Here is a 19549-nt window from a genome sequence, read left to right as displayed (position 1 = left end):
TACTGTCCTGCCCCAGGTTAATCACAAGTGCCTTGTAGAAAAGCCAACAAGTCACAAGGTGCTAACACTGCATTTAAAGTTAGAGCGATGCTGCATTAATTCTAGAGCCACTTTTTGCACCACTTTTTCAGTAAAATCAATAGTTTGATCTGCAAGGTCTTAGGAGGCAACCATCTCTGTGAACACATAGCAGGCAATATATAGGTGACTGAGGTAAAGCCCATCAGGGTTAAATCTTTGCAAATCATTTCTAAGCCTATTACAGTGGATGTTTTCCATACAAGGGTATATCTAGAGGAGGGTTGACACACAGCAGCAGTGTAAATATTTGTCCAACAGAGTCTTGCAATATTCCAGCATCAGAGATACAAACCCTAATTTACTTTATCACCCCTGTGTGAACTGTGTGTTTCCAAGAAGATGTCAGTCTCTAACACTCTCTGGTTTACAATAAACTATGCAAATTATGAGATGGCCAGACAATCAGACTAGAAACAGTGGTGGTAGAATTATTCATATTGGTTTCTTAAATAAATAGAACACTTTCTTGATTTAAAAATACTCCATTACATATAAAAGCACAGCATCCTAATTATTTAAGTGAAAGTAAAAAGTATTCTCAGCAACAGTTTCTTAAGTATTAAAAGTCAAATGTATTATTCGGCAGGATGGCCCCTGTGAGTGATCATCACATATTGTATTATTGGATTATTTGACATGAAGCAGATTTTGCTAAATGGCTACATTTACATAAACCTTAATCTGTGGCAAGGAGAAGGTTTTGTAATCTGATCACATCTTTTATGCAAAATTTGCAAAGTAACTGGTGATTATAGCTCTTACATAAATGTGGTGGATGATAAGTATAAAATAGCACAAAATGGAAATACTTGAGGAAAGAAGGTATCTCTAAATTAGCTATATTTAAGTAAATGAGTATTGTACTTATATTCCACAACAGTTCAATTGTCTATTTCACTTCATTCATAAAGAAATGAATTCTTCATTAATTGAATCATCAAACAAATTGTAGATTAGGGCATCAGGTTGTTACGGATGCAGAACTGTGGGTGCCTTCACTACATCGTATGCAGCCAACAATGGAGATTTAGTAAAATGACAACCCAAACATCCTAAACTAGCCATTTAAAACTGGTTACTGTCACAGTTTGTCTTTACATGACCAACTGCTCCTCTCAAAACTAAAATACTGAATCATAGATTTCTGGCTAAAGATCCATTAACACCTGCTTATAACACCATTGGTCTGTAGCTGCATTTCGAATTATTTCTGGAAAAAAACAACAACAAAAAAAAAACAAAACAAAACACAGCTATCAACATTAAAGAACAGGCCATGGTTTGCTTACACTTGCACGTCCTCACATTATCAATACACCATTTTTAAAACATTCTGCACCTATTTTGGGAAAATCTGTACACTCCTACTACCTAATACACCAAAAACATATGTGTGTGTCCCCAGTGCCAACCAATAGTGTTTGTCACCCTGTTTTTTTATTTTTGTTTTAACAGAAAACTCTTTTAAGGATCTCAAGAAAATTCAACTTAAGTGTGATATTAGCAGCTGTCTTACCTCCAGACTAGTTGAACCAGTAGTTCAGCAGGGTCTCCTCCATGGGTTGTCCATTGAAAGCCATTTACACATCAGCAGGTTGCTTAAACAATGATGTTTTCTTCTCAGTTCTGGTTCAGTTCCAACAAATGATTTCCAGGCAATCAGTTATTCAAGAGTTGAGCTTTCTGCATATAAGTTTTGCATCGGGTCAGCTTGAGTCAAGTCCAAGTGCAAATGAGGAATTGCAAAAACCTGCAGCTCTATAAAACCTTGGATCAAGTCACCAGTCTGTTACCATGAGGTTCACAATGAGATGCTTTACAATAAAGGAGCGGTGTTAATTACTTGACCTCCATGTAAGTGGTGATGTGTACGCCTTTTTGAATTGCCTCTATCAACTTTCAGAAACTGTCAGGTACCTTCATTTATCATCAAAATGTTCAGACATATCAAGATCTCAGAATCAACAGATTGTTTTTGCTTTTGTAAGAGCTGTTCTACACAAATAGTAGGTAGTAGTTAACTAGTTTATACACTTGTTCATCATGTTTATAGTGGCCAAGTTTTCTGCATTAAGAAAATCTCTGGATCATCAAAATGAATTCTGTCTATCAACAGTATTATTAGTGAAATCTTTTTTGCAATAACCATATTAGTGACCGCGCGCTGCCACACATTTATGCAGGTGACATGTTTTAGTAGTGGTAATGTAACGGCAGTGTCGCACGCCATCTCTATGATGACCAGATACGGTGGGTACTATCTTCAAATGGAAAACGACTCCCAGAAAAGTCCCTGATACCAAAGTCGAGAAGTGTAGAATAGAGCTGGTACCATGTAGTGGAAAAGCACCATAAGAGAGAACTGACTGATGCTTAGGGCAGGTCTTCTCCTCTGTCTATCCCTGAAACAATGTGAAAAGTTCCTACCGGTGCAGCAGGAAGGGGTCTAAGTCTGGGACAGACTTTTGCATTTAAGGGCTGGCTACTGTATGCTGCAGTTCAATATACAGTAGATTAGAATACACTTGAAGCCAAAAAGAAAGGATGTGGTTGCAGTTAGACCCCAAAATGTTGTCGTGATGACAAGAAAAATCACTTTTGGGTATACTGTTTTGAATTACAGAGATATGTAAAATCAGCAGGCTTGTTTATTTCTGTTATCAGCAGTGACTACCATTTGAAGATATATAGTTATGTCCCTTGCTGGGCTTTTTTATGAACTGTGTTGCTTTGTTTACATCTTTAATAAACTAAATCTAACACCACAAACGCTAAGCAATGTACTGCTATGGTCCAGGCTGCAGCAAAATATATTTTAGCCATCTTTAAAAAAATCAATTTTCGAATATCTGTCTCCACCATTCAACTTCTGTGACTCTCCCTGCTGCAGCCATCTTGCGTGAAGCAGTAATGTGGTCAAATTCCTACATTTACTTAGTCACCTGTCTTCCTCATCATCCGACAGAAGGGACAGGGAGAGAGAGGAAATATTGCTGGCGTTGTTAACTGCTTACAGTGAGAGAGTCCTCAGTTCTTCTAGGTGGTCAGACTGTTGTCATGTTTACAGAAAAGCAGTATAATGCACTTGTATCCTAATACCACTGACTGAATCATCCTTTTTAATTCACTTTTAAAAACAAATAAATGGTCAAAAGGTAAAAAGATGTGTCAGATTAAGGACTTTTTTTTTTGTTTGTTTTAAATACAACTTTGTAAACCTTCTGTACAAAGTGACAGGTGTGTTAGTGTTTCTATGTATCCAACATCCAAAATCTCTCTCCTTACTTCACTTGACTGGTTAATTTTAGATGTAATTATAGGATCTTTTTGCTTTCAAAGCTTAGATGAGCATGGTTACATTTCCAATGTTGTGACTACACATGCAACCCTGTGTCCTAGAAAGTACCTCTGAACATAATCCAGGAAGCGATTATGTTTGTCTCCACAATGTAATTGGGCAAACAATTTAGTACTGCATGAATGTAACTTCTTATAGAGGGTTTCTGATGTTTGTCTGACAGCATATGTGCTGAAGGCTTGTTCAGTGTGGGATAATGTTCCTTAATGTATGTTAGGAGTTATATGTGATCATAACAAGGAAACTGTTTTCTCTTGTGGGGCTTTCCAAAAGGTTGGAGCCAGTGCCAGGCAGCCCTAAAGAGTCACCATGCAAGTTGCGTAGGCGCCGCAAATTATACAAAGGCCCCACCTCGGACCAACGTGATACCTTAACAATGTAATGTTAGCTCACACCAGCTATGTTAGCTAAGCAGTGTAAAAAAAAATCCCAAACATTATTGAGAACTGCACCTGAAGTTGTCAAAGTAACATTATATAGAAAGTTAGGGTAAAAGTACAAAATTGTAGGCTACACTTTTTAGGACAGCTTGCATGTGTGATGTGTGCGTACTGTAGGGAGACGCCAACACATTAATGCAAATATGTTTATGTCTGATTCTTCACTGGATTCATCTATAAAGCACTGAATGGTCTTGGTCCAGGTGTGTGGAAAAAAAACTTTAAGGTTATGAGTGCTGCAAAATTCTTTAAATTCCCTTTACCTTTCAATAGAGATATTCACATCTAATAGTATATACAGTATGCATGGCTTTCTTTATGTTATGAATGTGTCTTTTTTCGTTCTTTCCTGTTATGTGCTGCATAAAATAGCCTTGCCTTCACCAGTGTCAACCAGGCCAAATGCAACATGAAGAGAATACGATTTTTCAGTGACAGAAAATTAACCAACCACCAATTAACCATTGTCCAACCTAAATCCAACATGAAACCTAAACTGCAGGTGTGCTGTGCAGGCTATACTTCACAATACATTGGTTCAGTATTTCCAATATATTGATTAGAACGCATCTTTAAACTTGTACAGTCAGAGGTATACTCTAGAATCACTCAACATCACAGGCCTCACAGATGAAGACCAAGTGCTACGTTTTGGGGTACAGAAAACTGATGGTTTAAAAAAGGTGTGAAGGAATCCATTACTGACAGGCTACAAAAACCATCTCTCAGCAGATGGGGAGGACTGTGACTTCACCTATCCACTTTTTAAAGCTTTGTAATAATATCTTTGCCCTAAGATTTCACAGCAATTTATACTCTTACATAACTCAAGCAACACTTACACAAGGGTGTGACCACAGAGGTATAAATGAATGATCGCTCCATTCAGTGGAGCTGATAAAGACTCTCAGATGAACTTAAAGTTTTTACCAACACATATTTGGAGGCAGGACTCCATGTGAATAGGAAGAACCTGCATTTCATTTTGATTTTTTTTCTGAAGAGTCCATCAAACTAGACTAAAAATAAAGAAACTGATCTAGCTTCTCAATTAGACTATACAGTTACAGAAATATTTATGTCGACAACCAGAATGAATTCCCACCCCCTCCTCTCTGTGGCTGGATTGCCTATGAACTAAAATAACTACATATATGGTCAAAACTGAACAAAGACTGAGATTGTTTGAACATTTTCTGTGAAAAAAAGAAGATTAATTTCCACAAAAAATGAGCTGAAAAAACAAACTTAACCGCAATAACTGCACTCTGGTGTATTCATCTGTGGGCCAACATTGCACTTACTCTCACTGACTGGTTGACATACTTATTTAAAAGGTATTAAATACCAAATTCTTTTTCATGTTGATTTAAAAATTAATATTGAGGTATACATATTATACAGTAGTAATACATATGGTAGAATACAGACAGTGGAACAAATAAATTGAATTCTTATGAACTATGGGGCTTAAAAAGGGAATTAATAAGGGAATTACTAAGATCTTATTGATGGCAGTGACATTATCAATTCTGCTTATCAGTCAGATAATAAAGAGATAGAAGACTAGATATATTGCACAGTACTGTATACAACTTATCAAGAGCAGCAGGCCCTTGCTAGAACAATTGGCCCAATAGCCAAAAACAATCCATCATATCAACGAATGATTTGAACAGCAAAAGGAGAGGAGAGAGGCAAAAGGGTGCAGTCCATGTCAGAGCCAACATTTACCTCAACCTAGGATCTATAAGAGCAAATTAAGAGGAACGCAGATAAAAAAAAAAACAAAAAAACAGGAAGCTCAGGATAATAACAAAGAAAACAACTGGGTAACAGTAAGATATTTCATAGGCTTGTGGTGAGATATGGATCAGTCAGGACCCCAAATGTCCACTCCCTGACCTAGACTACTTTAAATGTTTAACACAGTTAGGACCAACATTCAAATGTCCAGCCAAGTCATCTGCAGATAGACAGCAACCCTAGCACACTGAACTGGAATTACTCAAGTGCTTAACAAAAGAAGCATGCAGAAGGTCGCCCACACAATTGTCCCTAGATGCACAAAACAAAAAGGAGGCAGAAGCTAAAACCAAAACTCACCAAACCATGGCGTGAGTTAGCACTCTCCACCAAAACAGATAGACTTGAGCTGCGAAACTCAACATTAAAATGTAACCAACACACTGCAATATAACCCCATTTCCCCACATGTGAGCACTGTGTGCCAAATCCCCCTAAGGTGTTCCTGACTCACAAATTCTCCACCTCCGGAGCTCTCAAAAGCCCTCCAATCACACCATGACTGACAAAACTTAAATTAACTGCCCAAAGCATACAACAAAACCAGTTCACAGTTTATATGCTGAGTTCAAACAGCCCCCATGCACAGCCAAAACATCACAGCAGAGCCGTCCCCCTAACCAAACCCTATCTAATATTCACCCCTAGTCTTCATGTGGCTTGCAGCAGGTATTTACACACTGAAAACCATCAGGCTTGTTAGGCGACCTGCAAACAAGCAACTGCACAAAATTCTGGGGAAAGCTTGGTGGCACAAAACTCAACCCTCAGAACTACACAGAAATTTGTCTTTTATTACAAGCTGCTTACATTGACCAAAAATAGCAAACTAGTAAACTTGTCCATGTCTCCCAGCAAACCAGTTACAGAGCAAAAGCAGAAACCACAGTGGAGCACACTGCCAAACCAGCACACAGCTGAACCAAATCACCTAATCAACGTGCCATCAAGCCTGTCTCTGCTGCTACCCAAGGCACAAAAAACTTCACAAAAAACGGCCCAAATGGACAAGCCCTCAGTTGTCACATGAGGCAGCAACCAGACCATATCAGGCTGGATCACCCTAAGCTTTAAAACTTTGTCTTATCAACATGGTGCACTCAAGCTTCAGATGAGCCCTCCCTTGTTACAACCCGGCTCAGAGGCTGCAACAAAGACAGGAGACCAGCGGAATTTACAAACGCTACTAGGGCTGCACCTAACAATTATTTTTTTATCAATTCATCTAACGTTTTTTTTTATTGATCTAACTATTATTTTTTAATTACTCGATTAATTTAACAACGAATTTACCAAAAAGTAATATTTTCAAACTCCACGGGGCATTATTCTCCAACAAAAAATAGCCCAGTCTTAACTGGTAATCTGTGTTTTACAGTCTGATATAAAGTCTCTTCAAAATAAAATTAATGCAAGAGCTTGTTCCACTCAAGTAAAAGAAATGTAGTGCAATCTACATTTAGCAATATAACAGCAAAATAAATGAAACAATGCAAAATTCAAGTCACTTAACAAAACAGTTACTCTTTGTTACAGTAACAAACCTCATATCTAGCAGTCCAAGAAAACATCTTAATAAAATTAGTGCAATTTGAATAACATTATAACTTTTCTCTAACAGAAATAATTATAACTAGTACATTCTTTCTGCATCAAAATAGTCCAGCCTTAACTGGGCCTTAAGGCATATTGCTGCCTGCTGATATTAGTGCTGTATTTTCATATTTATAAGCACATATTCCACTCATTTATGAAGTTATACAAGCTCCTGCAGAGCTGACAACCCCGTCCTGTAAATTTTTCAAAATAAAATGCATTGTATCAGCAACTGATGTCAGCAAATATCCAATTTGCTGAAATATAACAACTTATTTGGCCGATAACCGATAGCTATATATCCATTTTTCCCCCCAGTTTATTTTAATGTTCATCAAGTCTCTTTTGTTGTGGAATTAACATCATATTATGCATACTTATTGTGATGGCCCACCAGAGGATAAACTGTAATGCTTTTCAGTCGATGTAATATTCATTTCCTGCGCAAAATAAGAAAAATCCTTTAGCGTTGGAGTTGATTCATGTCATGTCATCTCTCTTTATACTGAGTATATATATATATATATATATATATATATACACACACACACAGTATATATATGTGTCGATAATATCATGCATCCCTAATAATATATATTTTACAAAAAGTATCGGTAAAGAACATAATTAATGTGTAGGTCAGTAATCTGTTGTGTATGCATGTAAGTGTGTGAAAATATGTGTCAAAACCAGGGAAAAAGCAGCTGTGTCAGCGAGGGAAGAAAGTCAACTGCCAAAAGAGAAGGGGGCATTTCTGGGCAGAGCACCAGACCAGGTGGGGCTCATCCCGCTGATGAGCCTCCATTTAGCACCTGCAAAACACAATCAGAAAGCAGTGCCACAATGCAGGGACCCCTAGTGGAATGAAGGGGTCATCAGACTTTATTGATCCCCGCATTGATTCCTGACCAGTTTTCTGGGGCAAAAAGGAGGCTTGCGGACTTTCAGTGTCAACACAACATTTTTTTTCATCTCTGCATCTGAAAAAAGTGTAGCAACAGTCTGCCATTATCTAAAATTAATGAAATGAAAGGATTTGATTTCTTAAAAAGTTAGTCAAAGAAAAATATCTGCTCAGCCTGCCTTTGTGGCATGCATGCCATTTCCTAAAATTCAAAAAAACAAAGTTTGTTTTTTGTTTGTTTTGACGTTTTTGCTTATTTATTTATTTTTGGTTTGGCATTCACTGAAACACATCCTGTTCATGTTTAATAAATCTGCTTGATGATCTGTTTAAAATGGCAGTGTTGACCAATATTTTCATTTGTGTGTTCACTGTTAATTATATCAAACAGGGCCTCTGCTATTTTCTTGAAAGAGCTGTATATGACAATCAGAGCATATCTTTGATTCAGAGTCTGGGCCAGGATTGTTTACACACGGTTCTTAACATGGAGGTGCCTGAACCAGGTAGCAGATAACAGTACAGTGCAAACAGTGCTAAAGTCCTGATGGAGCTAACACTGAAATCCAGGGGGGAGGTGTTACTTTTCAGTGACAAAGCCATCAATAGCAACTCCCATATGAGCACCATGCAGTACAATATCATTTAGCTAGCCAGACAAACACAACCGCAGAGACTCTCATGCACTAACATGCATGCTCAGCCGGACCGTCTACCTCAACAAAAAAAGGGAAGCTCAGATTACAACAAACACAGACTCAGAGTGACCTCAGTCTTTGTTCAGGACACCATTACTCCACTTTATCCGTACATAGCAAATAGTTGTTTTAAATGCCATATAGGCTTAAACATAAAAAAAGGTCACAGAAGGAAACTAGATTGAACAAACAGTGTTGGAGAGTTTATCTCCACACTATACTCGAATCTATTTCATTTAGTTTTTTTCTGACGATTGATTCTTCTCTGCCTTGTTGGGTGATAATGAAACAAAAAGGGGCCTTATATGTTGGAAAACAGAAGTCTTGAAAAAGAGTAATTACCTCGTGATGCCAAATGTAATGCTTTTGCTTCAGTGTGAGCTATTCTCTTTCTCAGGGAGCATTCTCATCAATTTTGTATTGAGAGATAAAAACAAACATTTAAATATGTATCGCCACAAAATTTCATTCATGTATTTGTTATGTAGACACAAACCAGATTTAAGAGCAAAAGAACTCAGAACCTTGACTTTCAAAAAGTAAGTAAAAAGCTTCTCAAGTTGCTTACCTAATCTGTCCTTGTGGAGGTTTTGCTGATTACATTTTGGAAAATGACAATATTCTTTGTGTTTGGGTGGGTTTTATTGAATATTTTCTATATTTTGGTGTAAAAAAACCTAGTTATTTAATATTAAGTGGATTCCTCCTCTCCACTCTGCCATTCCTTACAAAAACAAACAGTTTTGTAGAGGCTTTTTCATGTCTTTCCACAGCCTGTCTGGGTCCCTAGAGCCGCTGGTGCATAAACGGGCAAAAGAAAGCTGAGAGCTGCATGCAGACCGAACCCTCTCTCTCTTTCTCTCTCCATCGCAGAGTTCCACAGTCATTATGCCACACTCCAGGGAGACTCGTTAAAAACATTCTGGAGATGCAAACTTTCATTCCATTTGCAAGTTATCAGAGCAGTTTGTCACAGCCAAAGTGTTGTGATGTAGCTTTGGTGTTCCCAAGAGGGCTCTGTCAAAGTGCCCACCCCTTTCCTTTCACTTCTTGCACAGCTCCAACTGAATGCACTTACTGTACCTCCAGCAATGGCCCGGTAAGCCCTGATGACAAAATAAATGTGTGAATAATCAGCAACTGTTGAACAAGCAACGTGAGCTTGAGCAAGTGAGATGATAATGTACTTCAAGATGCCCTAAGAGCTTTTTTCCCGTGGATATGGAGCTAGATGGAAGCACGAAACAAACAGCCCTTGAGTCAATCATTCTTTATCAAAGTAGGCCATCCAGCCTTTTGCTCCCAGTCGTTTGTACACAGCTATCAGACCTGCGCCACTGAAGAGGGAAAAGGACAAGCCAGGAGAAAGTAATGATGTTTGTGATGAGCCTCAGTGTTGACTCAAGTCTAGCTGCTAAATCCCTGGACTCTCACAGCCAGGCCATTACACACACTCAGTGTGGTCCCCATAAGCCGGCAGAGGGGCTTTTAGGGGGTGAGAATGCTCTTATTTGAGGCTGCGGTGACCACCAGATCAATGAACCCTTTTTGCACAACTTGCACGTTTCACCCTTTCAATTATAACTCCTTTCATCCAATTTTGTAGTGCTCACCTTGATACTTCCACTGTTTGTTTAGCTGTCTTGTTTGATTTTTTTTTATTTCAAGGATAGCCAAGCCATTTTCTTGTTTTGTATTTTCTAGTTTTTAATAACATGCGTGATCTGTTTGAAAAGCCCAATAGCCACAGTTGTGTCATTTGAGATGATCCTTGATTTACTGTTCAGATTACTGTTGATATGCTATTACAAGTGTTTTATCAGGGTTCCCATGCTCATGAAAACCTGGAAATATCATGGAATTTCACGACTGCAGTCCATCAAATGGCCACTTAAGTCTGGCCCCAAAATAAATTCCAGAAGACACCCATGTTAAAATGCCCAACTTTACAGCAGAAACATGTTTACCTGTTGTTTATATAGTCTTTGGTTCTGTCTCTTCCTCCATTTGATATGCTGTATAACAGTGGCCAAGCGGGACAATAAAAACAATGTTGTAACAGTGTGTTTTAACATTTACTCCATATCCATGCCCAAGGGCATTTTATTTTTGCTCAGAGCGCCAGTGCACATTTTGGCTTCATTTTAACTGCTCTGGAAGCAAAGCATGGTAATTTGAATGTACAAAACATTCTTTTTTAACAAATTAACCAAATGAACTTCAGGACGGCATATTGCTTATAATAATATAATTTATATTTAGAGTTAAGTGTACTGTACAGTTCTGATCATATTATACATGTTGAATAGTCCTGGAAATTTGTATTTTTTAGTAGTCATGGAAAATTTTACTAAAGGTACTTGAAAAGTTAACAAAAAAGTTTGAAATTTTGTTCATGCAACAAAAAAAAAAACCTTTATTAAAGACATGGAGGAATCTCACAAAAACATTTTTTTTCTTTGAGATTAGCAGACAGGTCCTTGAGACAGAAAAGTGAAATGCACATAGAAAAGCAGTGATAAAGTTAAACGTATTTTGGTTGAGGTAACCAGATTGTTAAAAGTAAAAATTGTTAAAAAAGCTAAAAAGTAGTACCCTTTGCAATGTATTACAACATGCTCATTCTTGTAGCTATATGTCTCCGGCCTCTTTGCTGACTCTATCCACAATAAATCTGGTTGATTTTTATTTGATTTGATTCTTACTCTCTATGGAACAGTTTGATTAGAATTTATCCTGCAAGCACTGTCTGCCATATCAACAGATGCAAAAACTGCATGAGTCTAGGTCAAATAAAATCCACCCACAAGTACATTGTCCACTATTCTGCTTGTACATTAGATAGTCATTTGGGCATTTATTATTATAAGCTTCATTCCACCAAAGTTTTTCACATATTAAAGCAAATTGTGTCTATGACCAATAAGGCCTAGAGATTGAGGTAGATGAGGTAGAGGAGGCCAGGGATGGTTATATTATTCTTGAGCAAAAATAAAAGAATAAATAAAACAAATTCAGAAATATTAATTTGATTAGCTTAGTAACACAAATGTTGTTTTCTTAAGACCTCTCCCATATTTATTATTTTCTAAATGAGATAAAACTACTTTAAATACCACTGGTATAGTGGAAAATATAAAAAGCCCTGCAACTAGCCTGCCCACCTTATTAATAGCACCACAATGCCTTGCGTAATGGGTGTGATTTCCAGTGCTGAGCCACAAGTCTGTGTTTTCCAACAGTCAGAGCAACTCTAATCCTCTTTCCCAGAGCAATTGTAAAATATAATGTGAAAAAACATAATCTGTTCCACCTCAGATGGTATAACATGATCAGACCTCTGCTGTCTCTGACTGCCATCTCAAAGCATACACTGTTTGCCTTTTAACCCAGCGCATTAGCCGTTCACTTGACTTGCTATGTTAACACATGGAGGCACAAGCTAGCTAACCGTAAACATCTGGCTACTGCTTCTAAAAGTATTTATGATTTCTTGCAGCTTCTAAACAGACACTAACATAAATAAAAAAGTAAAATATATAAATATATGTGCCCTAATTCCTGAATGACCACCTGTGTTTCTGACATTTTTTTTCTATTGTTTTTCTTGGGATTAACTCTTTACTCATCTATTTGTTTATGGCTGTCTACATATTTTAATTTGTTTGATTGCCGTCCTTGCTCAGTAAAATATATAAATGATATGAGCCTTTTTGACTCTATGATATTAATGTTCAATAAATTTCAGTAAAGTTAATCAAAAAAGAAAATCCTGCCAACCGTGACTCTTGCCCATGTGCTTGCAGACCTCCGCTGTGTCTGCCCCCAGGTGCCCCTCAGGAGGATAGATGTATTATAGGGAAGTCTAAGAATCATGGACTGTATATAAAGATGGACGACACGCCCCCGGTCCGTCAGGACAGGACGGGAGGGGGGGCGTGTCGTTACTGTTACTGTCCTTACTGTTACCGTTTTTTTTTTTGGCTGTATGAAGGTGGGGCTAATCCATACACTGGTGTTGCTCAAATCAATGTCAAAATTTCAATATGAATGCTTGGAAAGTAATACCGGCTTCTCACAAACCAGAAATAATACAGGGGTTGAGATAATTAGCCTACTATAGGATGACTGCACTCATTTTTCACATGCAACACCAAGAGCAAGACAGGGACAGTCTATTCTGCCGCAATTATGCACACACCGGCCCCTGAACCTTTTAAAATGTGTCACACACTTACACAGACACAAAATGAGAGAGACGGACAGAGACTTATCAGGAAACGTAAATATATTTTACTCACTCGCTCTGGAAGGCGGCGAAAGCGGGCTCCCCCTGGTCCTGTTCCTCCTCCGGTTTGCATGAAAAGTTATCCAACATTTTTTGTCCGTCGGCGTTTAAAAACGAAATGTTCAATTTCGACATTTAAATGTCCCAACTTCAGTTCGGTTAGCTACTGGCTAGTTTCGACGGCGGTAAGCAGTAAATGTTAGTAGGTGCGCGGCCGCACGTGAGTGACGTCGGTGACGCAACGTGTCCGAGCTTTCCCACTGATCACAAGTCAGTGATAACCGAACGTTGAATACCAACCAGGAAATTGAATGCATGAAGGGCGATTCTACCTTCTACTCCCGAACTCGGATCAGTTTAATGTGTAAAGCGGTCGCCATCACTACACGACACTGGAGGCGCCATTGGACCTCCTCTGCGGTGGAGCACAGTCAACATATATGAAAGTTTTGGGAGTCGATATGGTATTTTTCTTGGTTGTTCAATGGTAGGGCTAAGACAATTTCTGGTAGGGCTGTAGCCCAACCAAGCGGCTTGGCCCAAGCCCTACTCTGCCGTCGCCTCTGCACGCCCCCGCTTACCCCCACTATGCTGAAGTGAGGTTAAACTACCCGGGATCATGGATGTATTATACGAGCGTCGCCATCTTGCGGGGTTGATAGATCCATGGGTTGATGGTACTGAGAGCCCTGCATCTGCGCAGCAGCGATATCTGCTGTGGGGGAGTTCCCGCCCAAACACCCGTCCCATCAGTAGAGAGTCAGTGGGTAGGCTAAGTAACTGTCCCAGTGAATTAGTTAGTGTGTGAGAAACACAGCCATGACAGAAGCTCCAGGAAAAGTAGCTCTCAAGAAGAAGCAACCCCTGAAGCAAAGGAAGAACAATGTAAGAAGAAGCAAAAATAGAGTAAATATTGGTGTGGCTTTGCAATGGAGACAACTCTTGGAGAGCAAAAAAACTCACCAACTCACAACATTTCTTCTAGACCGGTAAGTAACATTTAATGTTGGCTATTTACCAAAACAAATCTTTAGTTTAACTAATGACAACACAAACTACATGCATACTGTTAAAGATAAACTTTTCAACTGACACGATATGACTGTTTTCTTGTCACTGTGGCTTTGCTAAAATTGAGCTAAGTAAGCTATTCAAGAAACTATACACAAACGCCAGGCCTTAAGGTAATATGATAGCAGCCTTATTTTGACCGGCTGCACTGTTCTGCTGTCAGTTATGAGTTGCCTTTATTTATTACTGGTGACTGTATGGACACAGCAGTAGAGACCCACATTTAAAGGGTGAAATACTGACCCCTATTTGGTTAGACCGGGTGGTTGGAAATTACAAATAGGTCCTTTAACACTGCATTTCAAAGCGCTGTCCATTTAGAAACTCAATGTTTTATGACATAAATGTCTTGACTTTTATTTTACTTTCTGTTGGCATTGCTGACAGACTTACGGCTAGCTGCGTTAACATGTGGAGCTGTGCAGCACGCAGGTCGAGTGGGAGTGAAAGTTAGCTAGCTAGCGGCAACGTTTAAATGTTTAGCTAAGAATGCCCTTATGGTGGCAAACATATTGCTGTATGAACATAAAGCCCAGCCTCCAGTCCTTGCACCCTATGTTTGTCTGTGAGTCAAGCATATTAAAATTTTGCCGGAGGTAGTTTGTTAAAAAGAAATTTCAAATGTTGTTATTATTAACACAGAACATGCTTACCTTACAGCAAACAACTAAAAAAAATTAGCACTAACAATTTGTATAAAAGATCTCTACAAAGACATGTAATAAATGTTTTTCAGGAAATTTAACTCCAACACAGGCAAAGCTATTACAAAAATTAAGATAAAAAAATAAAAATAAAAAAATAGAATCCTTCTTTTCTTAAAATGATTATTTTTTACTGAGAAACTTTGTCATGTCTGCCACTGGATGCTCATTTTGCAAATGAGGAATAAGGACTAAATTTAGCATACAGAGTGAATCATGTGATCTGTAGTTTCTTCCTGGTTTAAGAAGTTGACAGCGTTATAACCATCCCTGGTCTCCCCTTTACAGAGACCAGGCTCAAAGACTGTACAGTGCTTTTAGTCAGGCAGCAGCCATGGTCTAAAAAGGTTCAAACCTGTAGTTGTAGTTTCTTTAATTAAGCTGGCTCTGAAACAGGAGTATTATACATGATGAATAACCTTGAGAATAATGGTTCCAGGCCACAGCATTCAAAAAGCATGTGTGCTACCTGCCGCCGGGAGACAAAGCTGGTGAGGACGGTGGTGTTGCCTCTAGAGACTGAGACCAACTGAGCTGAGTGGGGACAGCTGACAGACAACAGCGGCTGTCAGCCTATAACCCAAAAAAACCCCTCCTCAGCTCCATGGTTTTAAGAGCTTAGTGGCTATTTCCTGCCACAGAGGTGCTCAGTTGTCCATAATATGTCTGCATTGAGGTTGGGAGGCTGCACTGCTTTAGGATGCTTCGCAGAAGTTTATCCGGAGACAAATTGACAGCATTAAGTGAGTCAACATGTTGATCCCCATTTCCATATTTCACCTGGATGCTAAGCCCAGCATTAGAGTTGTCTTACATAAATACAAAGGCAGCAAGAAAATAAAAATGGCCCTGCGACAAAATGCAAAGCAAACAGATATCACTTACAATTTGCCCAAAACAAAAACAGTGCATCTTTTGTGCTCGGCACATCATGGCACAGTCGGAGGCGGGTAGTATTTTCTTTTTCTTTTTTGAAAACCAGAGTAATTATCTCAAGTCTCTCTCTTCTCATTCAAAAGAATCGTTGCACTGTCTTCCTCTGTTTTCTGACAGCATTATTCAGATGAGTTGTGCATTGCAGTGAGAGTCATGTTTACTGACCAAAGCCGCAGTGTGAAATCCAGAATAATTGCTCTCCACAACTCCCCTGGCATTCCCTGGCACATTGTGCTGGTCTGTTCAGTTCAAGCAGGAAATCCAACTGAGACAGAATTTTTCCCAAAAATAAATTATTACAATGGTCGGTTCTATTTTTCCCTGACATTTTTCATGTCATTGGAAAAAATATACATTTTGTTTTGGTTGTGAATATTGCAGGATAATGAGATTAAAAAAAGCCACTAAGGGAATGGAGATACCTATGGCCTCTCTGTCACAGAGACAAGGTATTAGTCTGCTTGCTCTGTATGTTTAGCACAACCAATTTTTACACCTTGACACACCTTGAGATGCAACTGTGGAAAAAAAAGGTAAGCCTTATGCCATATGTAATTGTTCAAAAATGGGAGCAAAAACAAACACATATGTCAGGGCACACAGTGTACACAGCTCATTATACTAGAGCCTTCTTCAACTTGCGGCTATGCTCAGCGCCTGTACAGAACGACATGAAGGGAGGAGCTCTCTGTGTGTGGTGTGAAGTGAGGCAGCGCTGGTAACAAGCAGATAACAGTCCCACCAAGATGGTACTGCCAGTGCTTTGCACAGCAAGGGGATGGGCAGCATCATTCAGCGGCACACACACTTGTAAATGTGCGCTCTCACACCCAACTCTCAAAAGCAGCCACCCTTCCCGCATGTCAGTCTCCCAAATTGTCTCATGTTCTTTAGAGTGACTAAATAAAACCTAAAGGCAAACAAATCCTCCTGGGACAGAGAAAACACTTGTGTCGGATACTTTGTAGTTCTGCCTATGTCTAATACCATCCATTCTGGCTTCTTCAGAACGGCTTTTTCTATTTGAGCCTGACTCTTCAACTGTGGGAGGCTTTAATGGGAGGAGGAGGATTCTCTTAAGGACTTACTGCCATCTGTTGGTACCCTGTGAAACTGATAATCAGTCAATAATGTTTTTGCTCTGTTGTACTGTACAGCAGTGGTTCCCAACTGGTGGGTTGCGGTCCAAAAGCGGGTCCACTCTGAACGGCCCCTAAGTGACTTGTGAACACAATATTTAAAAACAGACTTTATTTTAAAGTAAATTTATTTTCTGACACAGAGCTTTTATTTTGAAGTGCTGTTTCTGTTTATTATGCAGTATGTTTTATTTCTTTGTGTTAAAAGCCAATGAGCTGTTTACAGTTTGTAAAATCAAATTGAATATGTGGTAAATTCTGTGTGTTGTGTGTGGACCTTGAACTAATGAACAAGGAAACATCTGGACCCTGTAACTGGACCAGTTGGGCGGCAATGCTGTACAGTATACTCCAGCCATGTCCAAAGTATGGCCCGAGGGCCAATTGTAACTCCGAGACTAATTTTAAATGGCTGTTGGCTTGTCATTCAAATTATACCATATGATTAACACAATATTGGTAAATCAAGCAAGATTACTTTCCAATTATTTTCATTTACCACACAATGACAGGACAATCATCCAGTTTGTACACATGCACCAAGTAAGACTGTGGGTGGAACTGTTGTTTTCATAAACAGATGGTAAACAAGCTAACAAACCTAACACCAAATATTTCTTGCAACGTAGAAGACATGGCCACGGCCAAGAAGCATAAAGTTGACAGAGGGCTGACACTTTCAGGAGTGGTGTGAATTTGTATATTTTTCAATTTAAGATGAAACACTTTATTTTATATTTATTATTTATATTTTATTTATATTGGCTTTTTGTTTTATTGTAATAAACTCATATGATGTGAGAAGCTGGCCGCCAGGTATTTTCACATTATCTAACCTGGCCCCCATGAAAAAAAAGTGAGGACCCCCTGGTTTACTCCTTTGCAGTATGCATGCTGACTTGGTTTGGAATATATTATCAATTCTATGTAGCAGCAAGGCTATTGTAAAAAGATACTTGCAAAAATGTGACCAAGGTCAAGACTATTCTTTTTCAGTCATTCAGCTTCCTCTTTACTTATGCATTATACTCACCATATCCACACCAGTACATTCAAGGCCTGGTTAACAGTCTGTATGATGGCTGGTGCTGAAGTGAATAATTTTCCTCAAGAAAAATGCTCGAGCATGCATGAATAGATCTTTTCCAAAGGAAGAGATCACGGTCTTGATACAACACTATGGATTTAAAAATTTAAAAAATGCAGATTTTTTTTGTTGGCTGGGGAAATCAAAAGTTTCCTGACACTGTAACATCACCTGCCACACATGGGGTTAAATAAGCACTCAACATTCTGAATTTGTTTTGCGGCACAGCTACAAAACGAGACGCTAGTTTTTCAGACTTTGTAAAATGACTTGTCGTAATGAATGTGCACGGACCTCCGTTTTCATAACATCTTGAATCACCATCTCACTCTCATTTTTGCATGCTCGACTGAGCTGTAATTACCATTTAAAGTGGGATAGAAGTGAGGTGAATGAGATGGTTGTTTGCACCTCAGGTCACGCATGCTAGGCTGCCTTTCTTGATTACTTGATTAGGTGAGGCTAGAGGAGATCAACCAATGGAACATTTCGATGGGAACACAGGTTGATCTGAATCACGACATGCATTTCCCTGACTTTCTACAAAAACCTTTCCATACCATTGGTTGTGTAAATATGACTGATTTATTAGGCTAATTGATGTGGATGCTTCAGCAGTAGTGCATTCTGTCAGCTACAAGTATTTATCAGACTGTACTACACCCTGTACAGATGTAGTTAAATGTGGCACAGGTCACTCAGTCAGGTGCAATTGGTCATTCCATCAGGTACAAATATCTTTCAGAGAGGACTGCTTCCTGTGTAAATGTAGTTAAATGTGCTGTAGGTCATTCTGTCAGGTGCAGTAGGTCATTCTGACAGGTACAAAAATCTATCAGAATGGACAACTTCCTGTAGAAGTATAGATAAATGTGGCATAGGTCATTCTGTCAGGTGAAAATATCTATCAGAATGTACTAATTCCTGTAAAGTTGTAGTTAAATGTGGAGTAGGTCATTCTGTCAGGTAAAAATATCCTTCAGTGCTAACTGCTTCAAGTATAAATGTAGTTAAATGTTGTGCAGGTCATTCTGTAAGGGGCAGTAGGGCATTCTCTAAGCTACAAATATTTATCAGAATTTACCACTTCCTGTAAAGATGTAGTTAAATGTGGCGTAGGTCATTCTGTCAGGTGCAAACATCTTTCAGAGAGGACTGCTTCCTGTTTAAATGCAGTCAAATGTGGTGTAGTTCATTCTGACTGGTACGAAAATCTATCAGAATGGACGACTTCTTGTATAAATGTAGTCAAATGTAGCATAGGTCAGTTTGATAGGTGGAGTAGGTCATTCTATTAGGTAAAAATATCTGTCAGAGTGGATTGCTTCCTGTGTGTATCTCTCTCTCTCTCTCTCTCTCTCTCTCTCTCTCTCTCTCTCTCTCTCTCTCTCTCTCTCTCTCTCTCTCTCTCTCTCTCTTTCTTTCAGCTAGAAAAACCATT

General features: G+C 38.9%; 1 protein-coding gene across 1 annotated transcript in view; it reads right to left on the bottom strand.

Moving 5' to 3' along the window:
* Nucleotides 1-13850, bottom strand: part of LOC148188485 (uncharacterized) — a 98439-nt gene extending 84589 nt beyond the window's left edge. The window contains exon 1 of the mRNA XM_088083870.1: nucleotides 13185-13850. Within this exon, the coding sequence (XP_087939996.1) occupies nucleotides 13185-13244 (60 nt within the window). The 5' untranslated portion in view covers nucleotides 13245-13850. The remainder of the gene's footprint in view (nucleotides 1-13184) is intronic.
* Between the last annotated feature and the right edge of the window lie 5699 nt (nucleotides 13851-19549).

This window comes from Plectropomus leopardus, chromosome 10 (assembly GCF_026936395.1).
Source record: "Plectropomus leopardus strain MGB_pleo_1.0 chromosome 10, ASM2693639v1, whole genome shotgun sequence".
Taxonomy (NCBI): domain Eukaryota; kingdom Metazoa; phylum Chordata; class Actinopteri; order Perciformes; family Serranidae; genus Plectropomus; species Plectropomus leopardus.
The sequence above is the reverse complement of the archived record's forward strand: the minus strand, read 5'-3'. Positions and strand labels throughout refer to the sequence as shown.